This window comes from Macrotis lagotis, chromosome 2 (genome assembly GCF_037893015.1).
Source record: "Macrotis lagotis isolate mMagLag1 chromosome 2, bilby.v1.9.chrom.fasta, whole genome shotgun sequence".
Taxonomy (NCBI): domain Eukaryota; kingdom Metazoa; phylum Chordata; class Mammalia; order Peramelemorphia; family Peramelidae; genus Macrotis; species Macrotis lagotis.
The window spans coordinates 330,074,108-330,101,638 of NC_133659.1; the positions used below are offsets into that span (position 1 = coordinate 330,074,108).

General features: G+C 43.6%; 1 protein-coding gene across 1 annotated transcript; it reads right to left on the minus strand.

Annotated features, from left to right (window-relative positions):
* Positions 1-2,604: 2,604 nt before the first annotated feature.
* On the minus strand, positions 2,605-27,427 carry MFNG (MFNG O-fucosylpeptide 3-beta-N-acetylglucosaminyltransferase). Its single transcript, XM_074226871.1, has 9 exons — positions 27,391-27,427; positions 26,822-27,203; positions 19,193-19,241; positions 17,406-17,508; positions 13,359-13,512; positions 7,943-8,028; positions 6,844-7,009; positions 5,401-5,486; positions 2,605-4,544 (listed from the first exon to the last, which is right to left on the minus strand). The coding sequence occupies exons 2-9, from the start codon at positions 27,059-27,061 to the stop codon at positions 4,478-4,480; spliced, it is 951 nt and encodes a 316-aa protein (XP_074082972.1). The 5' UTR covers positions 27,062-27,203; positions 27,391-27,427; the 3' UTR covers positions 2,605-4,477.
* Between the last annotated feature and the right edge of the window lie 104 nt (positions 27,428-27,531).

The window sequence follows — 27,531 nt, forward strand, 5'->3', positions numbered from 1 at the left end:
GTTTGTGTGGGAAAAGACTGACTTTTGATTGAGGAAAGAGGCAAGAGAAAGTGTCTTTGTTGAAACAGTCTCTTGAGTCTGTGAATTTGTAGGGGGTAAGGGAAGGGAAAGGGAAGCAGTTGAAAATAAAGGAGGGAGGCTATACAAATATTTTAAAACAAATGGCAGTTCGACACCCTTAATGATGCCTGGTCACTTTGGGGGAAATAATCCTTTTCTTTACTATCACAAAATGTCAAAGCTAAGAGGGAACTCATAAATTATCAAGTTCAACCACTTCATTTTACAGATGAGGAAACTGAGACCCAGAGAGGAGAATCTGATTTTCCAAAGGTATTTGACAAGTTAGTAGTAGAACCAGGTCTAGAACCTAAATACTCTGATTTGTGGAAAATCTCAAGCCTTTCTGTTGTTTTCTCCTCTTCCTTTTCCTCCCTTTTCCATCCCCCTGCTTTGTCCTCCCTGTCTCCCTTTTCCCCTCTACAATTCCTGGACAATGGAGCCAGATGGCAGGACTCTCAATTTCTCCATCCCTCTGGATACTCAGCAACCCACTATCAGAGGCTATCAAATCTGTTGATGTTTCTAAAAACAGACACAAGAGTGACATCTGCAGAATCTTAGAATCTTAGCATTCATGGTGTTTGTAAGGTTGGAAAATTCAAGGACTGAAAGGAAGCTTAAAGAATATCTCATCCACTCCATGCCTAATAGGGATCCCCAACAAGTGTTCCTCCAGCCTCCTCCCAAAAACTTCCAGTGAGGAGAGACTAAAACCTCCTGGAGCAACTCATTCCCTTTTCAGACAACGCTCATTTTCTGACATCAAGCCTAATCTCTCTCTTTGTGATGGTCACCATTTCTTCCTACTTACCTCTGAGACCAAAGAGAGTAAATTGAATCCCCCTTACACATAGCCTCCCTTTCAGTGCTTCAGTATCCCCCACCTCCACCCAAGTCTTCTCCTCTCCAGGTTTAGTGCCTGCTACCCATCCTCCTATGACCTAACCTCTACTTTCTTCACCAGATTCCTCTCTGGAAGCATTCTAGAGCAACAATATCTTTCCTGAAATGGGCACTCCGAGGGGAATACAATTTTCCAAAAGTGGTTTACTCTGAGTAGAATATGGTCACATTCTCATCACCCTGATCACTAGGCCTCTCTTAATCCAACTTCGGGTCTCATCACTTTATTGTCCCACACTGATTTTGAAAGCCGATATGTCCTTTAAACCTTTTTCATGCTGTCTGATTTTCATACTGCCTCCATTTTGTATTGAATCCATTATTTTAGCCCAGTTACAAAACTTGGCATATATCTATATTTAATTTCATCTTTTTTTTTTGTTTTAGCTCACTTTTTCTAATCTGACCAAGATCTTGTTTGGCTCCTGTTCCCATCAACCTATTGTGCATAGAGCACTTTACTCAGCAATTTGGGAAGTAGAAAATCTCTATCCACATGAAACTTCTAGTGTAGAAACTGGCAGACTGAACAATAGCCACCGAATCTGATGAAATCTCCAAGCTAGAAAGGGGTTCAGAGGTCACCTCAGCAAATTCCTATCTGATCAAGAATCTTCTGAATCTTTACAATATCCTTGAGAAACTTGTTGTGGGTCAAAACTTCTGAAGTTTAGATCATATCTTTTGCCTTCACCCAAAATACCTAAGCTCCGTCTTCACAACAAACTCATAAGAGCTTGGAAAGAAAGTCACAGAAAAGAAAATTACGACTTGACTTGATCTTCATATCTTCCTACTGAGCACCTATTCAATGGTTGCTTCCAGTGCATGAATATTAGCCTTAAAGTCTTGTACCCTCCCCCCTCAAAATGTTAGAGGTGACTGAGGGGCCAAAGTTTCAATATGATGATGATGATGATTATTATATAGAACTAAAATAGATCTAGTCTAGTTTTTGTCATTTTATACACAAAGAAACAATAAAAGGGAAATGACTTGGACAAGGTCACTCAGAATCGCAGAATCTCAGTCGTGGAAGGAATTGCTTCGTCCAATCTGTTCCTGAAGAAGACTCTCCTCAACAAACCACCTGACAGGTGGTCATTCAACTCCAGATCACACAGGTGATAAGTAATAGGAATAATTCATATGGTGTTTTAAGGTTTACTTAGCTGCAATTGGAGCTAGACTTATTTCCCCCATCTTAAAAGAAGCTAGAGATATATATAGTCAGTCATTTGACAAAGTAATGGTTTGTTATGTAAAGGGGTTGTAGCAACCATTGGAGAATGGTTGAGCAAGTTATAATAGATTAATAGTATGGAATACTATTTTGCTGTAAACAGACATTATGAAGGAGGTGGTTTTGAAGAAATCTGAGAAGATTTGTATGAACAGATGCAGAGTGAAATGATCAGAGCAGGAAAGTAATTTATGCAATAACATTGTAAATATGAAAAATTTTGAAATAGGAACACCGATATATACAATGAGCCCACAACCACTACCATTGCAGAGAACTACCAATGAAACCAGCTGCTCTTCTTCTGCCAGAGAAGTGATGGGATCAAGATGTACAATGAGACATACATTTTTGAAGACGAAGAATATGGGGATTTGTTTACTTGTCTAGGCAGATTTGTTACGATGGTTTTACTTGTTCTGCCTTTTTTTCTTTCAAATTACAAGGGGGGTGGAATAGAGACAGAAAAAAAATAAATGTTAACAGGGAAAAAATCTGAGAAATAGAGCTACAGGCTAGCAATGAGGTACCATCAATATATTGGTTTGTTTTGCTTCAGAAGTCAGGAACTACAGGTGAAAATTAAACATATGTCATCAGACAAGGACAATGTATTGATCTGCTTTGCTTAGCTGTCCTTTTTTTGGATTGGAGAGGATGCTACAGAATTTCATGGTGGGGGAGGAGAAGGTACATTGGGAAATGTCAGCAATGTAAAAGAAAACACACCATCAATAAAATAAGAATATTTTAATGTCACCATCAACTCGTTTATCATTTCCCCAGACATCCATCAATCAATTCATCAACTTTTCAAACACCTATTATGTGTCAGACCCTGAATCCATTATCCTCAGAGTCCTCTCTTATTATTCCATATGATTACTTAGCTCAACTTTAACCATACAGAATCCTTTTTTCTCACATCCCAATTCAAACCCATTCCCATTTTTTTGAATCCAAGGTGCCTCTTGCAACAAGGGTACATACTTTCTTACAATCATCACTACATGCCACAGGTACAAGGGGACCCAAAATCCAGTGGTGGAAAGGGCTTTGGATTTGTAGTCAGAAGATGAGGATTTTAAGCTTAGCTAGCACGTATTACCTGTGTGATGTGGACAAATTAATTTCCCTCTATAGCTTCAGTTTTCTCCTCTGCAAAATAGGAAACTTAAGTCATATCATCACTAAGGTCCCTTCCCTGCTCTAAATCCTAGGACTGATGACTGGAGAAGGATTTCCAGGGAAAGTAGGAAGGCTAAAGAAGCAGGGAGGAGACCTCTGCTATTCAATGGGTTCTCCTGCTCTTTGGCCCTGTGGCAAAGTGCTTTGGGCAGAGGTGGGGGAGGGGGAAGTTGTGATTTCATTGGTTTAAGGAAATGAGAAAACTTCGGTGTTATTCTTGGGGGATCAGTCCAAGTGTCCCAAGATGGGCTAGGTAAGCCTTAGCATAGAGTCCAATCTGCGACTGAGCCCTAATGTCTCAGTTTATTCTACTGGGGGATGTGCCCAGGTCATAGGTATTTGCAGCCAGCCTCAGAGGGACAGGGCCACAAGAGGCTATGTCAGTAGAGAGGGAGTTACAGCATGTTAAAGCTAGGAGAGACATGGAATGCTCCCCTCAGCAATGGGAGGGACCTCAGAACCCAGAAAGTAGGAGGGATCTGAAAATACAGTCCGCTCTCAAGGCTCTTAGAACATTGCATGACAGAATCTTAGAAACCATCCATTTGGACTCTCATTTTTCAAATAAGGAAATTGAGGTCCATTGAAGGACAACCCTGCCTCCCAAGCTGGGAGTTTTCCTTTGCCTTTGTAATAAGGGCAAAGCACATGGTAAGAAAAATAGAGAAACTTCTTGGCTCCTTTTTCCCAAACGACTGTCCCTAACCCTAACCTTAACTCTCATTTTTGACTCATCATTCATAGAACTGCATGGAGTTCAGTCCTTTCCACTTCCCAATTCAGTCTTCTCATTTTCCTTAGCTACCCAACACTTCATTAAGTCACCTGGGAGAGATGGTTTTCCATGAATAGGAAATCAGTACATGCCTTAGATGATCTGTCCAAATCCAGCTCACATCCTGAAGGAGATCAGGAAATCAAGACATTCTACCAGTGATAATACTCTTGCTCTTCCCTGAGGATCAGAGAGCCTTATGCAGAAGGAAAGATGGAGCTGGAGGTGACCTTCAGATCCTCTACAAGTGACATAGCAACCAAAGGCCCCCTTTGGCCTTTGTCCCAAGAAGGAAGTATCATGGGTCATTGAGTAGCCTGCTGCGGGCACCAGGAGGTATCAGGATAAAAGAGACAGTGGAGAGATCGGAACCTGCCAAGAGAAACCAATAAAAGAAAAGACTGAGACTCCCTTCCCTCTTCAATTTCTTTCCTGGGTCATTGTCCAACTGTCTGAAGCCCAGGAGAATACCTGAGGCACCCTCCTGGACTGAGGAAGCAGGGATGATTTAAGTCAGAGGTGTCAATCTGAGGGACTGACAGCTCCTATTGAAACTGGGGGGAGGAAGGAGGGAAGAATGGTGCACCTATCTGTCCTTGAAAGAGGTGGGAGTATAATTTTATAGGCACCAAAACCAACATACACACACCCCCAAGTAAATTTCCTCTCTATCATCTTCCTTAAGGTTTTGATCACCTTAAGGGGAAGAATAAGGACCACTGCGTATGAGGTTTCAATATAGCAAATGTTCTAATCATGAGAATTGTCCAACAATCAAGTGGGCTACCTTAACAAACAGTAAATTCTCTATCCACTCAAACACCGGGAGGTGTTTGAACAGGGAGATGTCCATTTTTATGTAGGATATATTGAGGCAGGACATTGCTATTCTAAGAGTTGCCCAGGATAACCTCAAAGGTTCCTCTCAACTCTTTGATCCTGAGGTTCCCGTTATGCCAGCTCTAGTTCCTACTCTAGGTTATCTCTATTGTAATCTGTCCATTTGGAGCCGATCTCTGGATTAAATATCTTTTCCTGATCATTCCTGTTCTCTAAAACAATGCAATCCCCACCCCCTTTAACACCTTGGCGGCTAGGCAGTGGAGCAGAATCCACTGAGGGTAAAACAATCCCAGTCCAACCCATACACAGTTCCTTCTTCTCTAGCCTTCTCAGCTTCCCATAACCACAATCTCATCCACTCTGGATTCATCAGAGAAGGACACACCTGGAAGGGTCTTCTTCTGGAGAGAAAGGGCCCTCCAGATCAATGGTGTTGAGTTTCTTCTCAAAGACCCCATAACTGAGAGTGACCTAGGTGGACAGAAGCCAAGAGAAGAGTTTGAAGAGGGGAGGGTCATGAGACTAGGATCCGAGATAAGTGGAAAGAACAATGGTTGCATTCAAAGGACATGGGTTCAAATATTGATTATTTTAATTATAACCTGTATAACCTTAGTCTCTCCAGGCTTCAGTTTCCTCATCTGCAAAGTGAGAGGATTTGATGAGATGACTAAGAAAGTCCCTTCCAGTTTTAGATCTTTGATCATATAGCAATAGATACTGAACCTTAGGGCTGTCAAATGGTTCAATACTAGAAACTTATATGATTTCCCCCCCACATAGAAATGGTACTAAACAGGGCGGCTAGGTGGCATAGTGGATAAAGCACCAGCCCTGGAGTTAGGAATACCTGGGTTCAAATCTATTCTCAGACACTTAATAATTACCTAGCTGTGTGGCCTTGGGCAAGCCACTTAACCCCATTTGCCTTGCAAAAAACCTAAAAAAAATGGTACTAAAGAGGATGCATTTCACTCTGTTTTGCAGATGCGCCCTAAGGATCCTGGGCTCTTTCTACCTAACTTGCAACAGGAACCTACCATCTATGTTGTTTCCCTCCATGAGAGTAGCCATGGTCTTGCTTTTCTTGTATCCCAAGCATTTAGCAGAGTCTGACACCAAGTAAATCCTTAGGAAATACTTTTTCATTCACTCATTTCATGATGAGATTCAAGCATAGGACACATAAGATTGTTCATTCTACAAAATGGGATCTTGGGACAAAAACCATGAAGATGATCTTTGGAAAATCACAAAGACAAGTGACCCAAAGAGCAACGTGATTAGAGAGGGAATAGGGCCACGTAATGCCCATTGTAACTTTCTAAAGACTGTGGAAGAAATGTATGATGGACTTGCTGGTCTCAGTGAATATGACAAACAGTAAGATGGCAGCTTCAATCCATCCACATCCATACAAATGAGGAAACATTGTAGTACATGGAGTAACAGAGCTGTGAAAGACTGATTCATGTGACTCAGTGACTCAGTTTCCTTCTTTGCAAAATAAAGGATTGAACTAAATGATCTCTGAGGTCCCTTTCAATTCTACTTCTAAGATTCTAAAACCTCAGAACAGAGACTATTAAAGTTGGAGGAATCTTAGAGTCCTTCATTTCAAAACTCTCTTTTAATAGGATTGGAAACTGAGACTGAGGGAGGAGAAGTGACTTACTCAAGGTAACACAATGAATTAATAGAAAAGGCATTCAAAGGGGACAGAAGAATAAGTAGATTTGATATCTTTCCTCTGGGATAGCGCTTGGTTCACCTGTCATTCCAACCAACTGCCAACCTCTTTTTTATTCTTCCCCCTCTCCAAACTTACCTGATTTGGGAGCTGAGCAGCCCCAAGAACCTGAAGATTCTCCAGGTGAGAATGGAACAGAGGACTGGGGAGCAGGTGGCGTCCCAGCTTACACTCAATGATGTAACCCATGGTGCAGTCGTCAGGTAGTCGAATCCTTGTGGAGGTGCTCAAGAAATTGGAGCCACTGGGAAAAGAAGAACCCTCTTGCTGAGTCACTGGGCCAAGAGCCAGAACAGGCTTAGCTTACCTTGGTTCATGACTATCCTTCAAAGGCCTTCTTGAAAGCTTCCCTGGTCATCTCCCCTCCTTCTCATCAAGCACCCTTTATCTCATTTACAACAGCAATAGAATGAGATCCAGAAAGGTTGTGGCTTGTCTAAGGACACTCAGCTATAAGGTATGAAGTTTCCTGATTCTAAGTTCAGGACTCTCCATCGAACTATCCTACCTTTCCTTCCATGGGTCAATTCTACAGTCCCCGACGTTCATTGGTAGGAAGTCTTATCATCACAGGCAAGCCAATGAGCATTTATCAAGTGCTTTTGATATGTCAGGCCATGTGTTAAACAATAGTGTTACAAAACAGTTTAAAAACTTATTGCTCTGCTCCATTGTGAGATGAACATAGAGAGAAGACATACAGGGTCATATAGAGGTAGACTCATGGACCTAGAGCTGGAAGTAATCTAGAGGTCATCTAGTCAGTTCAATAGCTCCATTTTACAAATGAGGAAACTAGAATAAGAAAATTACTTTCCCAGAGTCACACAGCTATATGTGTTAGAAGTGAAATTTGAACTCAGATCCTCTGAGAGTTCCTTCTCAAACACCTCCTGTTATGGAAGAACCTCCCTCACAACCTCCCAAAGATACAACTTAACTGGGCACTCATTTATCTTTTTTATTTTTATTTATTTATAGATTTTTTGCAAGGCAATGGGGTTAAGTGGCTTGCCCAAGGCCATACAGCTAGGTAATTATTAAGTGTCTGAGGCTGGATTTGAATTCCGGTCCTCCTGATTCCAGGCCAGTGCTCTCTCCACTGAGCCACCTAGCTGCCCCTTAACTGGGCACTCTTAGATCAGTCCACCAGCCACCTCCTAGAAATCTTGCTCACCTGGCCCATGGCACCATCTTCCTTGCCAATTTTCGATTGATACAGAAGCCAGCTCCACCTGTGGCAAACCAGAATTGTACTGGCCTCTGAGGGAGAGAAAAGCAAAGATTGAGGTTGGTTGCATACTTGACTGGTACCTTCAAAGACCACCCAAAGGAACATGATGAAGTATCTCAATGTCCTCATCTCCCAGACTAACCCAAAACAGAAGGATGGTACAGGAAAAAAATATTGGATCTGTATCAGACGCCTTGGGTTCAAATCTCACCTCTGATACTAGCTATGTGAAATTAGGCAAATCACTCCTCCTCTCTAGGGCTCAGTTTCCTCACTTGTACATGACAAGTAGATGATCTCAAAGGTTCCTTCTAATTCAGACAATCCATAAGCCTGTGAAGGTCACTTCCAGTCCTGTGAACTCAGCTACTATGAAGTTCCTTCTCCTCTATCAAGCTTTTCCTGACACCTTCAGCTTTCCTACCCAACCACTGTGTTTAGATACCCTCTCCTTCACCCCTAAATCATTTGCCTCTTTGAACTTCCTATGTTTTTCTACTCAGGCAACTCCCATCAGATGGTAACTTCTACTGTCTATGATCCTCCCTGCCTACTCCAGATAAGCCAAATAAGGAGGGACACTATCAAGCCTTGTATGCTCACCTCTACTTGGCTGACATCGCTATGTCAAGGCTATATTGCCTTCCTTTTAGACGTTTCTTATTGATTCCTGATGACACTTTCCACAATAATTCTTCTCAAACTTCTATTGCCCAATGCTAAAAAGTTCTCATTATACACAGATTCCATTCCTGAATGGATGATGACCTCACCTACCATTTTGCTGAGAAAACTGTGAACATCTGGTGGGAAACTGATTTAACTCTCCACTCATTGTCTCTAAAACCCTTGGTATTCTCATTCATCCTTTCTCCTCATTCTCACAAGTTTTAAGATGAGGTGGCCATCCTTTTTGCTAGAGCTAATGATTGCACTTGTACTCTCCATCCTACCATCTCAGATCCTGGTTCTGGCACTTACTACCTCTGTGGTTACTCAGCATCTATGGATCTCAGTTCCTAGTCTGTAAAATGAAAGAGTTAGCCGAGAAGACTTCTAAAGTCCATCAGAAAAATCTAGAAAGACTTGCATGAACTGATGCTGAGTGTGAAGTGAACAGAACCAGAAGAACATTGTTTACACATTAACAGTAATATTATGTGATAAACGACTATGATGGTCTTAGCTTTTCTCAACTGTACAGTATCAAAGACTATTCTAAAGGACTTGTGGTAGAAAATACCCTCCACATCCAGAGAAAGAATTATGGAATCAGAATGCTGAACAAAAATAGTATTTTCAATTTTTAAAATTTCTTTTACTCTTTATATTTTTTCCCCTCTCATAGTTTTTCCCCTTTTGCTCTGATTCTTCTTTCACAACATGGCTAATCTGAAAGCAAATTTAACATAGTTATACATGTATAATATTATCAGATTATTCACTTTCAGGGGGAGGGGGAAGGAAAGGGAGGGAAAATGTGCAACTCAAGACCTTACAGAAAAATGAATGTTGAAGATTTTCTTTGCATATATTTGGAAAAATAAATAAATAATTAAAAACAAACTTCTAGCAATTCTGACACTCTAGTCATGTGCTCCAATTCTCCCCCTTGCCCTTGCTCCATCAACCATCCCTGCTTCTCAAGCATCCTTAATTTTTCCTTCTTCTTGGGGCAGCTAGGTGGCATAGTGGATAAAGCACCGGCCCTGGAGTCAGGAGTACCCCGGTTCAAATTCGGTCTCAGACACTTAATCATTACCTACCTGTGTGGCCTTGGGCAAGCCACTTAACCCCATTTGCCTTACAAAAACCTAAAAAAAAAATTTCCTTCTTCTTAGCTTCTTTCCTCAAAACCTACAAATACATCCAGGGCTTCCCCAAACAAAAAAAAAAAAGAAAAGAAAAGAAAAGAAAACATATTTAAGCTTCCTTGACCTTGACCATCTGCTTAATAAATGATTTGTCATTCCTTCATTCTCTTCTCCCCCTTCCTAGCCAAAAATCCTAGAAAGAGCCATCAATGCACGCTGTTTCCATTGACTTCCTCACCACCCACTCATTCCTCAAACCTTCACAATCTGGCTTCCATTTCCCCAATCAACCGCAATTGCTCTCTCCTAAATCATTAATGACTTTCTTACTGACAACTCTAATTAGCCTTTTCATCTGTCTTGACATCAAATGACTTGTCTAAGGCATCTGATACTCTTGGTTTTGATGTCATCTCCTGTCTTGGTTTCTTGACATTGCATTTGCAAAACTTTTCTTCTGATTCCATCTTCTATGTCTTTTTAGGCTTGCCACTTTGGTTCTAATTTGTTAGAAGAAGATGAGTAGGGACTATTAGGTCTATCCCGGAAGAGATGATGAAAAAGGGTAAAAACATCACTTGTGCAAAAATATTTATAGCAGCCCTGTTTATGATGGCAAAGAATTGGAAATCAAGTGAATGTCCATCAATTGGGGAATGGCTGAACAAATTATGGTATATTTTATATATACATATATATATATATGCATGTACACACACACACACACACACACATATACATACATATATATATATATATAAACACATATATGTTATGGAACACTATTGTTCTATTAAAAACCAAGAAAGATGGGAATTCAGAGAAGCCTGAAAAGACCTGCATGAACTGATGTTGGGCAAAAGGAGCAGAGCCAGAAGAATATTGTGCACCCTAACAGCAACATGGCCATGATGATCAACCTTGATGGACTTGCTCATTCCATCAGTGCAATAATCAGGGACAATTTTAGAGTACCTGCAACAGAGAATATCATCTGTATCCAGAGAAAGAACTATGAAGTTTAAACAAAGACCAAAGTCTATTACCTTCATTTTTTTAAAAAAATGTCCTATGTACTACATAATTTTGCTATCTCTCATATTTTATTTTCTCCTCATGGATATGATTTCTCTCTCAACACATTCAATTTTGATCAATGAATAGCATGGAAACAATGTAAAGATTATCAGATTATCTTCTGTGGGGGGGGAAGTGGGGGGAAATTGTAAAATTCAAAACCTTACAAAAATGATAGGTAGAAACTACTATTGTATATAATTAGAAAACAAATAAAATATTTTTTTAAAAAAGAACTTGATATGGGCAGTTAGGTGACACAGTAGATAGAGCATCAGCTCTGGAGTCAGGAGGACCTGAGTTCAGATCCAACCTAAGAGACTTAATAATTACCTAGATGTGTAACCTTGGGCAAGTCATTAAATCCCCCCATTGCCTTGTAAAAACAAAACGAATAAGAATTTGGGTAATAATAATAATAGCTAATATACTCTGAACTTCCCCCAACTATCCTTGAGAATTCAAGTCATAAACTACATTAAACCCAAAGCATCAATGTCATACAGAACTGTTGACCCTAGTTGCCTGATATGACATCAATCCATAAAAATTTAAGGACAATAATTCTAATACATCACGTGCAAAAGACTCACAATTTCCAGTCTACATGGGATGAAAAGCTTTCAAACTATAGAGATCTAGTGGAAGAAATCTTAAACAAGTGAGAGCAGAATGAAATTACTTTGTCTTATCTGTTACAAAGCTGAGTCAATGATGCTCCATAAAGCCTACAAAGGATGAGTTTACATCCCAACACTTTAATCTATTTATAATAACGAACCATTTTATCCACCACCAGAGCCACAGAGCATTCAATAGGAATAGAAACTGGACCTGTTATTTCATTCCTTTAGGGAACTCCCAGTGAGGAAAATCCCTCTACCAGTGCAGGCAATGCATTTGGACAACTAGATGACACAGTAGGTAGAGCACTGACCTCGGACTCAGAAGGATGGGAGTTTGAATTCAGCTTCAGACATTTACTAACTGTGTGACCTTGGGTAAGTTACTTAACCCTAATTGTCCCATATCCAGGGCCATCTCCAGTCATCCTGATTCCTATCTGGCCACTCCACCCAGATGGACCCAGAAAGTGAGGCTGCTGACTTAGCACAGTGCCCCCAACCTCATTGCAATCCAATTTATGTAATTGTCATGGCATTACTTCCCATGGCCGTCTTAGAGAATGAAGGATAAACATCATTCTAGAACCAGTGTGAATCAGAGGTGAAACTAGAACCTAGGTCTTCCTGGCTTCTCAACTGGGCTATATTAAACATTAAACAAAGCAAGGTATCAACTTGTTCCAGGACAATTTTTATTTTTATTAATTATTTTATTTTATTTAAAATGAATTTATTTAAATAAAATTAAAATAAATAAATTTAAAATAAAATTATTTTATTTCATTTTTAAAAATGATAATGAGATGATAATAATAGGAGTGGTTTTTTTAATGTTTACAAAACCTTTTATACATATACACACATATACTGCCTCATTTAATTCTCTCAATAACCATGTGATGTAGTGTTCATCTTTTATAGATGAGGAAACTGAGGTTCAGAGATGGAAGGTTTAGTTAAAGGAAGGGAAGGGAATAAGCATTTATACATTTTCTAATTGTGTGACCCTGGGCAAGTCATTTCACCCTGTTTGCTTCAGTTTCCTTATCTATTGAATGAACTGGAGAAGGAATTGAAAAACCACTCCAGCCAAAAAAAATCCCAAATGAAAGGGGGAGAAAAAGAAAATCCTAAATGGGCTCACAAAGAGTTGGACATAACTAATCAACAAAGCATTAGTACCTACCATGTGCTAGACACTGTGTGAAGCAATTTGCAAATATTTCATTTAATCCTCACAACCTGAGGGAGGTACTTTTATTATCCCCATTTTACAACAGAGGAAACTAAGTCAAATGGAGATTTTTTTTTAGTGACTTGTCCAGGGTCACACAACTAGTAAGTATCTGAATTCAGATTTGAACACAGGACTTCTTGACTCCAGGCCCAATGTTCTATCCATTGGGTACTAGCTGCCCCAAAAAGAGACCTCCCCAGGATCATGAAACTAGTAAATATCTAAGGCAAGATTTAAACCCAAGTTTCTTAGACTTCAAACCTATCACTCTATTCATTGTTCCGTCATTTCTTCTCTCTGGGCCTCTTTTTCCTGATGTGTCAAATTAGGGATGAGAGTTCAAGAACTAGAATTTATCTCAGAGGACATCTAATCAATCTCTTCAGTTTATAGATAAGGAACAGAAATCTGTGGAATTAAGTGACTTGTCCAAAGTCACAATGCAACATGGCCCAGAAGTTACATTCAAACTCGGGTCTTCTGATTTCAGAGATGATGCTCATTCCATTGTACACTGTTTGAGCCTGCCACTTTTGTCTCCCCCTCCTCCCTTTTCTTCCCCTGATAACTTCCAGACAACATAGTGAGTACAGGGTAACACTAACCGTCTTGTTGTTGGGCATTGGCTCTGAAGCCTTGATGGGCCTATTCAGGCTTGGTTTCCCAACGTATATATCCAAGGTGGGTGAGAAGGAGGACAGCAGAGTCAGCAGGGCTTCTGGGTTCAGGTAATTGTCATCATCCAAATGGCAGAACCAACTAGGGGAAGAGACGGATATAATAATCTCTCAGGAAGTCCCCTGGGGCAGAATCTGGGATCCCAAGTCCCTCTAGGCTCACATAACCCAACAGGAAAAGCCCCTGAGGTAGTAATAGAATACTTTCATGAGATGATAAATGAGAATTGAGGAAAGGGGCTAACTGGCTAGATAGCCATTTGTCTGAAAAAGAGCTGAGGATCTTGATGGACCATAAGCTTCATATGAGTCAACAGAGTGACATGGTAGTAAAAAAAAAAAAAAGCTAAATTGATATGCCTCTGCCCCTAAGTAAGGTTTTATGTGAAGGACTAGAAAGGTGCCAATCCTGCCAGTCTTTGCCCCAGCCAAGGTACATCTAGAGTACAATAGAGTATAATGGTCAGTTCACGTTCTGTGAAGGGCTTCACAAATGGATAAAAAGATTGCTCTTTAGCATTGACTGTGTACAATGAGACACTCCCAGCTTTCAAGGAGTTCACATTCTAATTGGGAAAGACCACACATAGAAGAGTGTTCAGTCTCATCGTGAGCTAGGAAGACCTGGACTCCCTAAGAGGGCATTGGTGGAGTACAATAGCCTTCTGATGTGGTGATCTTTGTCTTTAAGAAGAGGTTAGGTGACATCTTAGAGGGACTTTCTTGTCAGATGAAGGCTACACCAGCTGGTATCTGAGTTTCCCTTCAGTTCTGGATTCTGAGATTCCTGAGTGAGCATCCCCTCCCCTGACTTTCTGGAGAAGCCTCTCCTCTCTGCATTGGTTTCCACTCTACCAGAAACCAGAGATTTCTCCCAGGTTAAACTGCCCACCTCTAATCTCATCATCAGACAGCTAACTCAGACCTCTCCCCCCTGAGGACTCTGAGGGTGGAGTATCCAATTTCTCCCAATACCTTCCTTTAAAGAGGAAGTAGTGTAGTATTGCCACTTCATCTGCTGCTCTGTCTGGTTTCAACAAGATGTTCTCATGCTGGGTACCCTCTAACTTCTCCTTCTCTCAGTTTTCCTACTTCCCTTTGTGTGTTTTCTTCTAAAAAACAGGGGCAGCTAGATGGTACAGTAGGTAGAGCACTAGTCCTAAAGTTAGGAGGTTCAAGTCTAGTCTCAGACATTTACTAGCTGTGTGACCTTGGACAAGTCACTTAACCCTGATTGCCTCACATCCAGACCATCTCCAGTCATCTTGATCCCTATCTATCTGACCACTGGACCCAGTTGGCTCAGGAAGAGAAAGTGAGATGTGACTTAGCACAGCACCGTCCCCCCCTCACCCCACTCAAATGCAGTTCACATTATGTTAGGTGTCACCTTCTGATGTCATGGTCTTCTTCAAGAAAGAAAGACAAACACCATCTTCTTCTTCCAAATATTATGTTGTAAGTTCCTTCATGGCAGAAATTAACTTTCTTTTAACTAATTATATCCCCAGTAGACTAGCACATCATCATCATCATCATCATCATCATCATCATCATATTCCCTTGAAACAGCCCTGAAATATTATTATTATTATTATTATCATTATTATTATTATTATTTTAGGTTTTTGCAAGGTAATGTGGTTAAGTGACTTGCCCAAGGCCACACAGCTAGGGAATTATTAAGTGTCTGAGGCTGGATTTGAACTCAGGTCCCCCTGACTCCAGGACCGGTGTTCTATCCACTGCCCCACTTAGCTGCCCCTGGGAATATTATTTTTAAAAGAATTAGAAATACTCTTTTCCCCAAATTTCCCTTTCTCAAGTGTACTATCTCTCCTAATTAGAGTGTAAGCTCTCTGAGAACAGGGGCTGTGTCTCTTTCTTATAGCCCTGTCATTTAACAGAGGACTTAGCACAAAGAGTGAGGTTAAGAAATGCTTTTCCACCCCAGTTCAGCTTCCATCCCATTCATCCCTCCTGTGTGGAGGCTCCCAGCCAAGAGTCAAGAGGAAAGCCACCTAATTAGACAAATTCACACTGAGCTGTGAATAATCAATAGCAGCCAGAAATTAGAAACAGAAGGAATCTTCTCTCCTCAGGATCAGCTTCATTTTAAAAGACATTCTAGTCATCCTTCTGGACCCCCAGCTTGGGAGGCCCCCTCCCCTGAGAAGCCTTCCCTGACCCACCCACCTCCAATCCACTCGAGCTCCCTCTCTCTAAAGATTGCTGACGCCTATATGGTCCGTGTTGCTTCGCAGACCAGAAGCACGGAATGCTACCATGTCCCAGCTGAAAGGAACCAGCCAGTCAACCTCAACTAAGCCCAACAGGTTTTAGAAAAGGGAAGCGTGGCTCAGAGAGGAGGTAATTTGCCTTAGTAACAAACAGGTATCTAGCAATCGTAATGCGCCAAGTGATTTTTTTAACTGTCACCACATTTGAACCTCGCAGCAACACTGGTGGAGAGTTGCTGTTATTATCACTATTTTACATTTGAGAAAACTGAGACAGATCGTGGTTAAGTGACTTGTCCAACAGCTAGGAAGTAGTTGAGGCAGAATTTAAACTCAGAACTTCCTGACTCTAGGCCCAGCACTAACTTCCCCAGCAAGTCACAATCCAAGGACATAGGTTCCTAAATCTCTCTTTCATTCATCAAACCTGTACAGAGATCTAGAAGCTTCTAATTAGTGCATAGAATGTAAAATTTAGAGTCAGAAAGACCTGAGTTCAAATTCTGTCACAGGTGGTTATTAGTTGTGTGGCTCTGGACAAATCATTTGACAACTCTGTGTAAGCCAGGTCATCATTCACGTGAGATCATGGTCTTCTTCAATGACAAAGGACATGCTTTACCCAACATTATGGAAATAGTGTGGTTTCTCAGGAACATGGAAAAGACCTCATCCAAAAGGCCAAGGTCTCCCACACGGTCATCACCCAAAGTTCTGTTTTCTGTTAGAACAGGCCATGGGTGAAGATGGTTTTGGAAGAGACAGTGAGAAGGATGTCTTTCCACAACACTCCCTTCACTACAATCAACATAATGGGCACATCATGTCATCATCCATAGGATGTCATGGACTTCTTAGATTATGAAGAACAACAGTCATCAGTCTCAATTTCCTCATGTATAAAATGAGAGGGTTGTAACTCCATTTTCAAAAATTCCATTTTGTTTTATTTTATTTTTTAATTTCAAATTATCTCCCTTTACCTTTCTCCTTTTCCATGCATTGAGAAGGGAAGAAAAACAAACCCATTTCAAATAAGACAGGAGAGAGAGAGAGAGAGAGAGAGAGAGAGAGAGAGAGAGAGAGAGAGAGAGAGAGAAAGAGAGAGACAGAGAGACAGAGAGACAGAGAGACAGAGACAGAGACACAGACAGAGACAGACAGAGACAGACAGACAGAGAGACAGAGAGAGACAGAAGGAAGGAAGGAGAAAAAGAAAGAGAGAGAGAGAAAAAAGGAAAGAAAGGGAGGCAGAAAAGAATATTTGCTTCAGTCTGCACTCTGAGTCTATCCTTGTGGAGGTGGATACCGTGTTTCATCATGAGTCTTTTGGAGTGATGGTTGGTCACTGTGTTGATCAGAGGTGCTAAGTCTTTCAAAGTTGATTGATTATCTTTTGGGTCCCTCAAAACTTCTCCTTCTTGATCCTCTCAACAGCTAATACCTTCACTCTCCCCCTCAAAAAGCTCTGTATGGGGGCGGCTAGGTGGCACAGTGGATAGAGCACCTGACTGGAGTCAGGAGTACCTGAGTTCAAATCCAGCCTCAGACACCTAATAATTACCTAGCTGGGTGAACTTGGGCAAGTCACTTAACCCCATTGCCTAGCAAAATCCTTAAAAAAAAAAACCCTACAATCTTCTAAGAATCCCCACTGGGTCCTTCTCTTGGGTCCATGACCATACCCATCTCAGTTGGTGCAGGACCCTGCCAGACACCACCCAAACCCACTTACCTCAACCCACTGGCCAGGAAGGCATCAAACTCTGCTGCCATCTTGCAGGACAAGGCTGGGTGGCTGTGCTCAGCAGAGCAGTTTGTGACCACAAGGTGAGGCCCTGAAGAGAAGACAGGAGAAGGATTGAAATGGGGACTCTCCATCCCTTTGTCCCATTCTCCCCTTGCCAGGTCTGAATTTTAACAGTCTAGTCTCTCTCAGAATTAGGGCTCAGGTACCAAGAGAATGGGATTCATTTCCCTGATAATATTCTATCTCATAAAAAAAAGCAGAATGTGGAGGAAGCTTGATCTGGGGATCCATGAATTCATCAACACAGAGAACTCTCAGTGGGAAAAGTTCTGAGATAAGAGATAAAGTGAATTGTCTCTGGCCAGACAGTTAGTTTATGGCAGAAGAACTTGAACTAGGTCTACCTGGCTCCAAGGCCAATCCTCTAAGAGGACTTTAGCACAGGGAATGGCAGAGATGGGAGGGAGGTTAGAAGAGGCAATGTTAGAGTTGGGAGGGAGCAGGGAATGCCAGAGCTGGGAGTTTAAGAAATTATCTAGGGTGATTCTCTCCTTTCACACATCAGCAGGATTGAGGTTTAGAAAGTGATTTTCCCAAGATCCTTTATTTTATTAGTTAACAGACTTGAGACTCATTTGCAGGTTTTCTGACTGATCTTTTTGTCTTTTACTACCCCCCACTTTCCCTCTGCTCCCTAGGGCATCATTTCCCCCACACACACAACTGAGAGGTCAGTCCCCTCCTGTGCTGAAGGGAAATTCAGATAACAAAGGAAAATCATTTTCTTTCCCTCAGGGAATGTTCACCCCTCAAAATAGTCCCAGGGCAGAAGCTAATGAGTCTAACTTTGGGGAGAAAATAAGATTTCCCCAGGGACATTTCCTCACTTAGTCATTGGTATGACCATTAAAGACACATCTAGCCTCATTTCTAGATAAATCTGTGTATTTTTACACAAAGATAGGAGAAAGGGGGAAAAGATCAGTATGTGCATAGCATTTAGGGAAGCTAGGGGGCACTGCAGTGGGTAGAGCACCAGCCTTGGAGTCAGAAAGACGAGTTCAAATCAGCCTCAGACACTTGACACGTACCAGTTGTGTGACCTTGGGTTAGTCACTTCACTGCCTCATATTCAGGACCGTCTCCAGTCATCCTGATTCATATCTGACCCAGATGGCTCAGAGGAGAAAAATGAGTCTGGTGACTTAACCAGCCCCACCTCACACTAATTAATTCATATTCATGGCATGGCATGACTTGCCTGATGTCATGATCTTCTTCGAGGTGAAGTACAAATATTATCATTAACATATCATTAACAAATGATAGATTCAGAGAGTCATGTAGAACAGGCTCTATTCTCTGGGTCTACAAATATTATCTCATTTAATCCTTACAAACTCAAGGAAGTAAGTGTTATGATCCCCATTTTACAGTTGAGGAAATGGAAGAAAGGGAGTAATGGAGACAGTCCCATCCCAGCCTGCTCTTTCCCAACTTGTGTGTCCCAGATCACATCAAGGATTCCCATGTATCCAGCTTAGGGACCCCCAGATCAGGAGGCAGCAGAGCCTAGAGGAAAAAGCAGTCAGAGGATCTGCATTCAAATCCCAACCCTCTTATTACCCCCATAAGATAGACAAGGTCATTTCAGTCCTGGAGGTTACCCTCATCATTGGATGAGATAAACTCTACAGTCCCATTGAGGCTCTTGGTCTGGGAGTAAGGGTACCTGGGGATCCCAAACCTGGGAAGAAAAGGGGGCTTGTTACCTAGTCTTTGCTGGAGAGCCAGGTCCTCTCCATCGGTGAAGATGTAAGTCTGCAGGGGAAAACCAGAAAGGAACAAAGGGTTAATGGAGGCTGGTCACAAACTGTTCCCCGGGTGAGGGGCCAGCATTAGAATGACCATTACAGAAAAATTGTGACCTCCCCAGCCTGATGCATCTATGTCCTTTTACATGGAGGAAGGAAAGGGGCAAAGTATTTATCTACCTTCTGTATACAAAGTGCTGCTCTAAGAGCTAAATAGATAATATCTCATGATTCTCTCGATGGTTCTGGGAGGCAGGAGCTGCTATAAATCTCGTTTTCTTTTTTTAAATAGTATTTTTCCTTATTACATATAAAGACAAATTTTAATTCATTTCTTTTGAGTTCCAAATTTTCTTTCTCCTTCCCTCACCTCCTCCTCCCTAAGACAATGAGCAATTTGATATCATATATATGTGTGTGTGTGTGTGTGTGTGTGTGTGTGTGTGCAATCATATAAAACATTTCCATATTAGTCATGTTGTGAAAGAAACAGACCAGAAGGGGAAAAAAGTGAAAAAAAATCAAAGTGAAAATAGCTTCAATCTGCATTCAGATTTTATCAGTTCTTGCTCTAGAGGTAGAAAGCGTTTTTCATTCTAAATTCTTGGAACTGTATAATTCCCATTTTTTCAGTTGAGGAAACTGAGGCAGAAAACAAGTAAGTGACTTGGCCAGAGTCACATAGCATTTGAAACTGGATTTGAATTCAGGTCTTCCTGACTCCAGGTCCAGCACCCTATTTTCTACACTACCTAATTACCTCAGACAGCTGTTATTTATGCACACACACACACACACACACACACACACACACACACACACACACACACCTTACAGAAAAATAGGCTCTGGACCTGTGATTTTCTTGGTGTAGGGAACTCCCAGGTGAGTGAACACCCTCTGCCAATGAGGGCAAGCACCTCAGCTACAAATGATAGATTCAGAGAGTCATGTAGAACAGACCGGACAAGGCTGTACCTTGGCCCAGAGTTACAAAGTCAGCAGTACAGGTGAATAGAGTGATGGATGTGAAGCCAGGAAGATCCAAGATCAAATCCTGCCTCAGACACTTACTAGCTGTGTAATCCTGGACAAATCACTGCGCCCAGTTTGCCTCAGTTTCCCCAACTGAGAAATAATAATAGTAGCTCATTGTTGTTACTTAGGAAGTATTTTGAAAACCTTGAAGCATTATGTAAGTGCTCTTATAAAGATATACATATTTTTAAATGTACATTAGAGACTACTTACAATGGTATGACATATTACCTATGTGTCATATGGGTCAGAACAGGGATCGAATCTCTATCAATTATAGCACCCTACTACCCTTACAGAGAGGTGAAGCCTCAGAAATCCCTCTCTCCCTTTACTCTCTCTCTCTCTCTCTCTCTCTCTCTCTCTCTCTCTGTCTCTCTATTTCTCTCTGGATGTCTCTGTGTGTTTATTACTTGATATTCTTCCCTTTCCCTTCTTTTCTCTCTCTCCCCCTTGTTTTCTCTCTCTTTCCCTCCCTTTCTCTGTGTATGTCTCTCTCCCTCCTTTTCCCCTCTCTCCTCTCTCTCCCCCTCTCCATTTTTCTGTCTTCTCTCTTTGTGTCTCTGTATCTCTCTCTCTCCTATCCCCTCTCCACTCTCCCTTCCTTTATCTCTCTATCTTTCTGGCTTTCTGTGTCTTTATCTCTCTCCCTCCCCCCCCAATCCTCTGTCCCTCTATCTTTCTGTCTCTCTCAGTATGTGTGTGTCTTCTCTCTCTCTCTCTCTCTCTCTCTCTCTCTCTGTCTCACACACACACACACACACACACACTAAACCCAGCTTCCACATCCTTCAGGGCCACCTGCCTGGACTGGGGGACTATGGCTGGGGTGGGGGGGCGATGCTCAGCAAGCAGCTTTGCAGCAGGGTCGCCTCCTTTCTCTTTCTTCTCCTCTGCAGCTTTACAATGGACCCCCCACCCCATTTCTCATCCTCCCTGCTGATTTCCTGGTTAATTCATTTTTTTCTAAGTGTCGACCCCAGGGAAATGGATTTGGCTCCAGTTCCATACACACAGCAACACCCCTGCCCCGCCTCCCTCCCTAACACACACACAGACACACACACAGACACACGCCACTCTTCCCCAACCCCCCTCCCCACTAGCACACAAAGAGCCACCTCGCCCATGCCTTGGTCCTTTGTTCTATCTTTCTGGAGGGTCCCTGTAATCTTAGCACAGCAGGGCATCCTTGCTGTGCCTCATTTTCCCCTGGAGCACAGGGATCAGAGAATCATCGACTTGAACAGAATAGCTGCCACTGATGACAGCCCTTTACATCCCTTATCTCATTCCATGGAAAGGTAGAAAACGGTGTTGAAGAATGTGAAGGTCTGTCTTGGGGAAATGGGATTAGCCTTTTTTCCCCCTCCAGATCCAGCTCCCATGATCCTAAACCTCTGTAACCTGGCTAATGCTCAGATGGGGGTACCAGGGCAGCCCTGCCAGCTTTTACCTCTGAGGGAGACTGAGTCAGGAAGAGAAGTTTGGGATGACAACCACTGAATCTGGGTTCCAGTCCTATTTCTGATGCTTATTGTGACCATGGGCAGCAAATCCTTCAGCCCTTCTGGATAGAAAGATTTGTAAAATAAAGACTACATGGAACTCTCATCCCCCCCCCCCCCACACACACACACACACATACACACCAAGGCTCCTGTAAACGGATAGGAAAAGGCTATGGAGTAGGAGAAGTTGGAGTCCTGGCTCTGCCATTTCAGGGTTCTGGGAACAGGAGCAAGTCACTTTGTCTCTCTGGGCCTCAGTTTCTCCATTTGTAAAAGAGAAAAGGGACCCCCTGCTCTTAATCTTTACCCAGGAGCAGGAAACAGAGAATTCTGGGTGACCACTGGCACATCATTTATCCTGAGTCTTGAATTCCTGATCTCGGAGATAAGGGAGCAGACTTTACCTCAGGTCCCCTCTGTGATCTTGATGAGCTCTCCTTGTCTCCTGGTGAGGAGGGGCTGGGCCAGCCCCAACTTTGTAGAAATGCCCACGGGCTCCCGGAACAGCCAGGAAAGCTGCCATCCGGGGTTCAACAGATTGAAAAGAGGCACAGCTGCTCCAAAGAAAGGGAGTGTGGGACTCCCCACCCACTGGGTGGGCCCCTGCCCAACTCCATCCGCTACTGCATGGGAGAGGGAGGGGGGTGGGATCAGCAGGGCAAATAAACAGGGAAGGGCGCCAGCCCCCTGCCCCCCAGCCACAATGGAGAGGCCCACAAAGCAAGCTGCCACACAATGGCCCCACCTGCCGCTCTGCCCACTTAACACACAAGACTAGAGTAGGGGAGGACCCGCTTAGAGGAGTTAACCACAGAGGCCCCCACTGCTCCTCCTCCCCCTCCCCCAGCCCTGCCAGGGAGGGAAAGGGCCAGATGCTCCCACAGCCCAGAGGCAGAAGGCTGCCCTAGGGACCACTCCTCCTAATCCAAGAGACCACAGGATTGATTAATGCATAAAGATCACGGAGCCTAGCAGACAACAAGTCATACATAAATATTTATATAAATATATATCTGTCTATGTACATTTCATATTTTATTTATTTATATTTTATTTAGATTCACACATAAAGATGCAGATATATGTAATAACAGCACTTGCGTAATGCTTCATGGTTCTCAAAGGAGTTAAATAACAACTCATTGGATCTTCAACAATAAACTGCTTTTATTATCCTCATGTTACAGATGGGGAAACTGAGGCAAACAGGGTGAAGTGCCTTGTCATAACAGCTGGTTTTCTATGGCATTTCCGACTTTGCAGAACATTTCATGCGCATTATCTCAGTGACTGATGAAGTGGAAGAAGTCCTGGCCCTGGAGCTAAAAGATCAAAGCTTACCTCTCAGGCTCCCTCTGTGACCTCCTTTGTAAAATGAGGGGGTGAGGGGCAGCCAGGTGGTGCAGTGGATAGAGCACCGGCCCTGGAGTCAAGAGGACCTGGGTTCAAATCCGACCTCAGACACTTAATAATGACCTAGCTGTGTGGCCTTGGGCAAGCCACTTAACCCCACTGCCTTACAAAAACCTAAAAAAAAAAAAATGAGAGGGTGAACTTGATGCCCTTGGAGGAGTCTCCAATTCTATGATCTGAGTGACTTGGAAAAGCTCTTTGCCATCCTTGAACCTCAGTTTCCTCATCTGTAAAATGAGTGAAGAGGATTGACTGAGCTCTAAAGCTTCCTCCACCTCAGACTTTCTAATCCTGTTATCATTCCATTATCTTTCCAGCTCCTTCCTCAGTAAGCCCGGTCCTCAGTCCCCTTTGACCCACAGACTTAGAATCAAAGGCTTGACAGAGGACACACCTCAAAGGTCATCATGTTCAAGTCCAAATCCCTTTTTTACAGAGGAGAAAACTGAAGCCCTGGGAGATCAAGCAACCCTAAGTCATCCAGGTCCTATCAGAGGCCACATTTGGCCCCAGCTCCTCTGGATTCCAATCGAGGGGGCCTTTTCACTGTCCCTTGGCCATTCTCCACACAAATAGAGGTCAGCCTAGGAGGTCAGATACCTCCTAATCCACCCCTTCCAGTAAGACAGAATGTCTACCCTACGGTTTCCCTGTGGAAACAGCCCCCGCAGGAAACTCCCACAGGAGGTGACAGCACACCTCCCTCCGGTCCACCCTGGGTCACTATCCGGAAATGCCAGGAGGGGCAGGGGGAAGGAATGGGGGAGGGGTGCCTCCCTTCAAGGCCCATTCTCCTCCAGAGTTTTCTCCTCCAGCATTTATAAAGAGCAGAGAAGGGGAAGAGGAGTTTTGATGGGAAAGAAGGAATTGGGGTCCCAGGGAAGCAGGATGGCCAGGGACTTGGGAAGAACCCCTGGATCCCTCCTGCTTCACTCCAGCTGTGAGCCAGTCTTACCATCTCCCCTACCTGGAAACCAGCCCCCAACCCTGTCCCTACAGGAAGTTGCCTAAGGCCTTGAGTTCCGTTGAGCAGGCAAGGGGGGGATGCAGGGATGGAAGGTCAGGGATGGGGGTTGGGGAAGCCTGGCCCGTCCTGGGCCTCTAAAAGCACTAGGGTCCTAAAGAACGGGAAGGAAGTTGAACCTTGCCAAGCTGAAGTGAAATGATGGGAACCCCAGCCCCTGAGAGCAGGCACCAACAGGAAAGGCAAAGAAATACAATATGGGCCAGAGGGAAATTGAGACAGAACCACCCAGGGCCTGGGAGGAAGTTAGGACTGCTTGAGAGTAAGGGAGGACCAGGGATGGGATTGGAGACAGAGAGCCGCAGAGAATAGTAGATGCAGGGGGCAAGCAGCCACCGAAACAGAACTGATGAGATCATACGGAGTAAAGTTCTGCGGGAAGAGATGTCCAGAGTCAAGGGACATCACAGGTACTATCTCCAGGGAGGAAGAAAAAGAAACTGAGGCAGGCGGAGATTAGGTGTGAGGCTCACATTCGCACAGTAAATTACTGAAACAGCGTTTGAGCCCATTCTCCTGATTCCAATTCCTGTCCTCTTCCCCTCTGTTCAATTCCCTCTTAATCTACAAAACAGCCAAGGGAAGGTTGATTATTACTGGTATTGGAAAGCGCAGTTAAATTATTCATAGGATTATTGTGCTATGGGGCCTGACACATAAGAGGAGGCAGTTGTGGTTCCAGAATAAGAGACAAGTCGAGAGAGAGAGAGAGAGAGAGAGAGAGAGAGAGAGAGAGAGAGAGAGAGGCAAGGAGACAAAGATAGAGACATGGTTGGAGGGAGGGAATGAGGGAGACAGAGAGACAGACACAGACACAAAGAGACAGAGACAAAGAGAGAAGAAAGAAACCTAACCAGAGGCAAAGAGAAGTACCAAGAACCAAAGAGGTAGGAAAAAAACCCAGAGCAAATGAAAGTCAGAGGTTGGTGGAAAAAGGCGGACAAAGAGGATCAGGGTGGAGCCTACAAGGAGAGGGAGAAGAGCCACCCTCGGGGGCAGACACTTAGAAATAGCTCCAAGCCCGAGAGAAGTCTGAAACCACTGCGCTGCATCCCAGGGCTCTGAACAGCTGACCTCAGGCCAGAGACCAAGAGAGACTTAAAGAGAAAAAGGATCCCGTCCCAGGAGGAGTCTCAAAGGTCAAACTTTTCTCTTTAGTGGAGAGCGTACTAGGCTTGTAGTCAAGAACACTGGAATTCAAATTCTGACTCAGATACTTCCTAGCTGTGTGACCCTGGGCAAGTCACTTAACCTCAGTTCGTCTCAATGGTAAAATGTGGGTAAAAATAGCAACCTACCTCCCAAGGTGGTTGTAAGAGTTAAGTGAGGTCGTTTTTGTAAAACCCTTTGTAATCCTTAAAGTGTTAGACAGAGGCTAGTTAGAATTATTATCATGTCAAACTAATTCAGTCTTAATTTTCTCATCTGTGATACATATATGCTATATAAATATTAACTATTATTTTTATTTTTGCTCATGATGCAATTGGCACTAGGGGACCTCCTTCATTGGATTAGAGATTAAGACTAAAAGGAAGCTTCCAGACTCTCTAATAAACTGCCTCAGGCAGGAGGACTGGAGGAAAAGTGATTTGCCCAAGGTCATACAGTTGCTAAGTGTCAGAGACCAGATTTGAACTCAGGATTTCTGAGGTCAAAGCCAGTGAGTGACCTTTGCCTAGCATTGGGTTGCCTTCAGGTTAAAGGACACAATCTTTTGACTGATCCTCAGAAGAGCTAAACTCAACCCCCTTATCATTCTGGTTGCCCTCTTCAGAAGAGGAGGAACTACTGTTCCTCAGTTTTCCTATACTTAAATATTAGAAAGTATTAGACCAGATAGCATTAAGTCCCCTTTCTGCTCCAGAGTCTTATGTCTATGATTCTTCATGTGTGACCTGAGTTGAAATAACTTCAACTCACTGTGCCTCAATTTCCCCCTCTGTAAAATGAAGGGCTTGGGTCTCTGAGATCCTTTTCATCTATAGACAGAGAGAGAGAGAGAGAGAGAGAGAGAGAGAGAGAGATGGGCAAGGAGAGACAGACAGAGACATGGTTGGAGGGAGGGAAGGAGGGAGACATGACAACCTTCAGAGCAGAGCAGCTCTGTTTCTTGTTTCTGGAACTTTTGCCTCAATTAATGCCATTCCAGATATCTGGATATGGATTTGTTGCTGGCTGTCTCCCTACCTACCCTGAGTCATCGGCCCAAAGGACTGGGTTTCAGAATCCTGTAGATTCCTGTCATGGATTGGTCAAGACAATCATGGCCATTCAGGAGCGGGCAAGTCTTCTCTGGAGTCTCAGAACAGAGACTGCAGGGGCTCTTGTCAGGGATACTGTGGAGAGGATCCTTGCTCAGGTGTGGTGGACCACAGGTCCCCTCCCCAGGCCCCTTCTGGCTCTGGCTTTCTGGGATCAACCCCTCCTCATTCTACTGATAACCTCTCCAGGGCCACAGTTCATCCCCCCAACCTGCGGGTCACAGTGCCAAGCTGTGCAGCAGAACCGTTCCTCAGCCTCATTAGGCTGCCCCTCAGAAATTCATCTCATCCGAGACCCTGGCACGGCTACCCCAGTCACTTCAACCCCTCAAGTCACCTGCTTCCTTGTCTTTGAGATCCAGGTGTCCAGAAGCAACTGCAGTCGGGACCTGTGGAAGCTCTGGGTCGTCTTGACAGCAATGTAGACCTCTGTGAGTGCCAGGCTCCCTGGCCCGCTGCTATTCCCCCCAGGACCCGTCCCCCCGAGCCCAGGAGTCCGGTGTCTCGCCGAGAGGAGTGCCACGCAGAAGAGAGTGACCGAGACTCCAGAGAGTCCGTGCAGGAGGCGAGGCCGCATCGGATGCTAGGTGGACAGATGGGGGGAGCCCCTCTGTCTCTGTGCACCCCAAGGTCCCAAAATGATCCCCTCTTCCCAAAGGAACAAGGATGAATCACCAAGTCAGCAGGTGTGAGGGCCAAGGGCCTGATGCAGACATGATCTGGAACCAGAAAAGGAAAGAAAAAACTCAGGGGTAAGAGAGGAAGACAAGGAGAAACAGATGGGGGAGCCCTGAATGCCCCGAACCCAAATTAGCCTCAAAGAAGAGAGGAGAGGAGAAGACAAGAAAGGAGTGGAAAGGAGAGGAGAAGAGAGGGGAGGACTGCGGTTCCCTCTCCGCCACCCACCCAGCGGCTCCTGGCCTCCACCTGCCCCAATCTGCGGGCCTTGGGCCGGCCGGGCGGCCGATGCTGCCAAGGCCAGGCTGAGCCCCGCCCATTCCTTTTATGTCCTGGGGCGGGGTTCCTCAGCCTTCCAGGGAGCCCTGG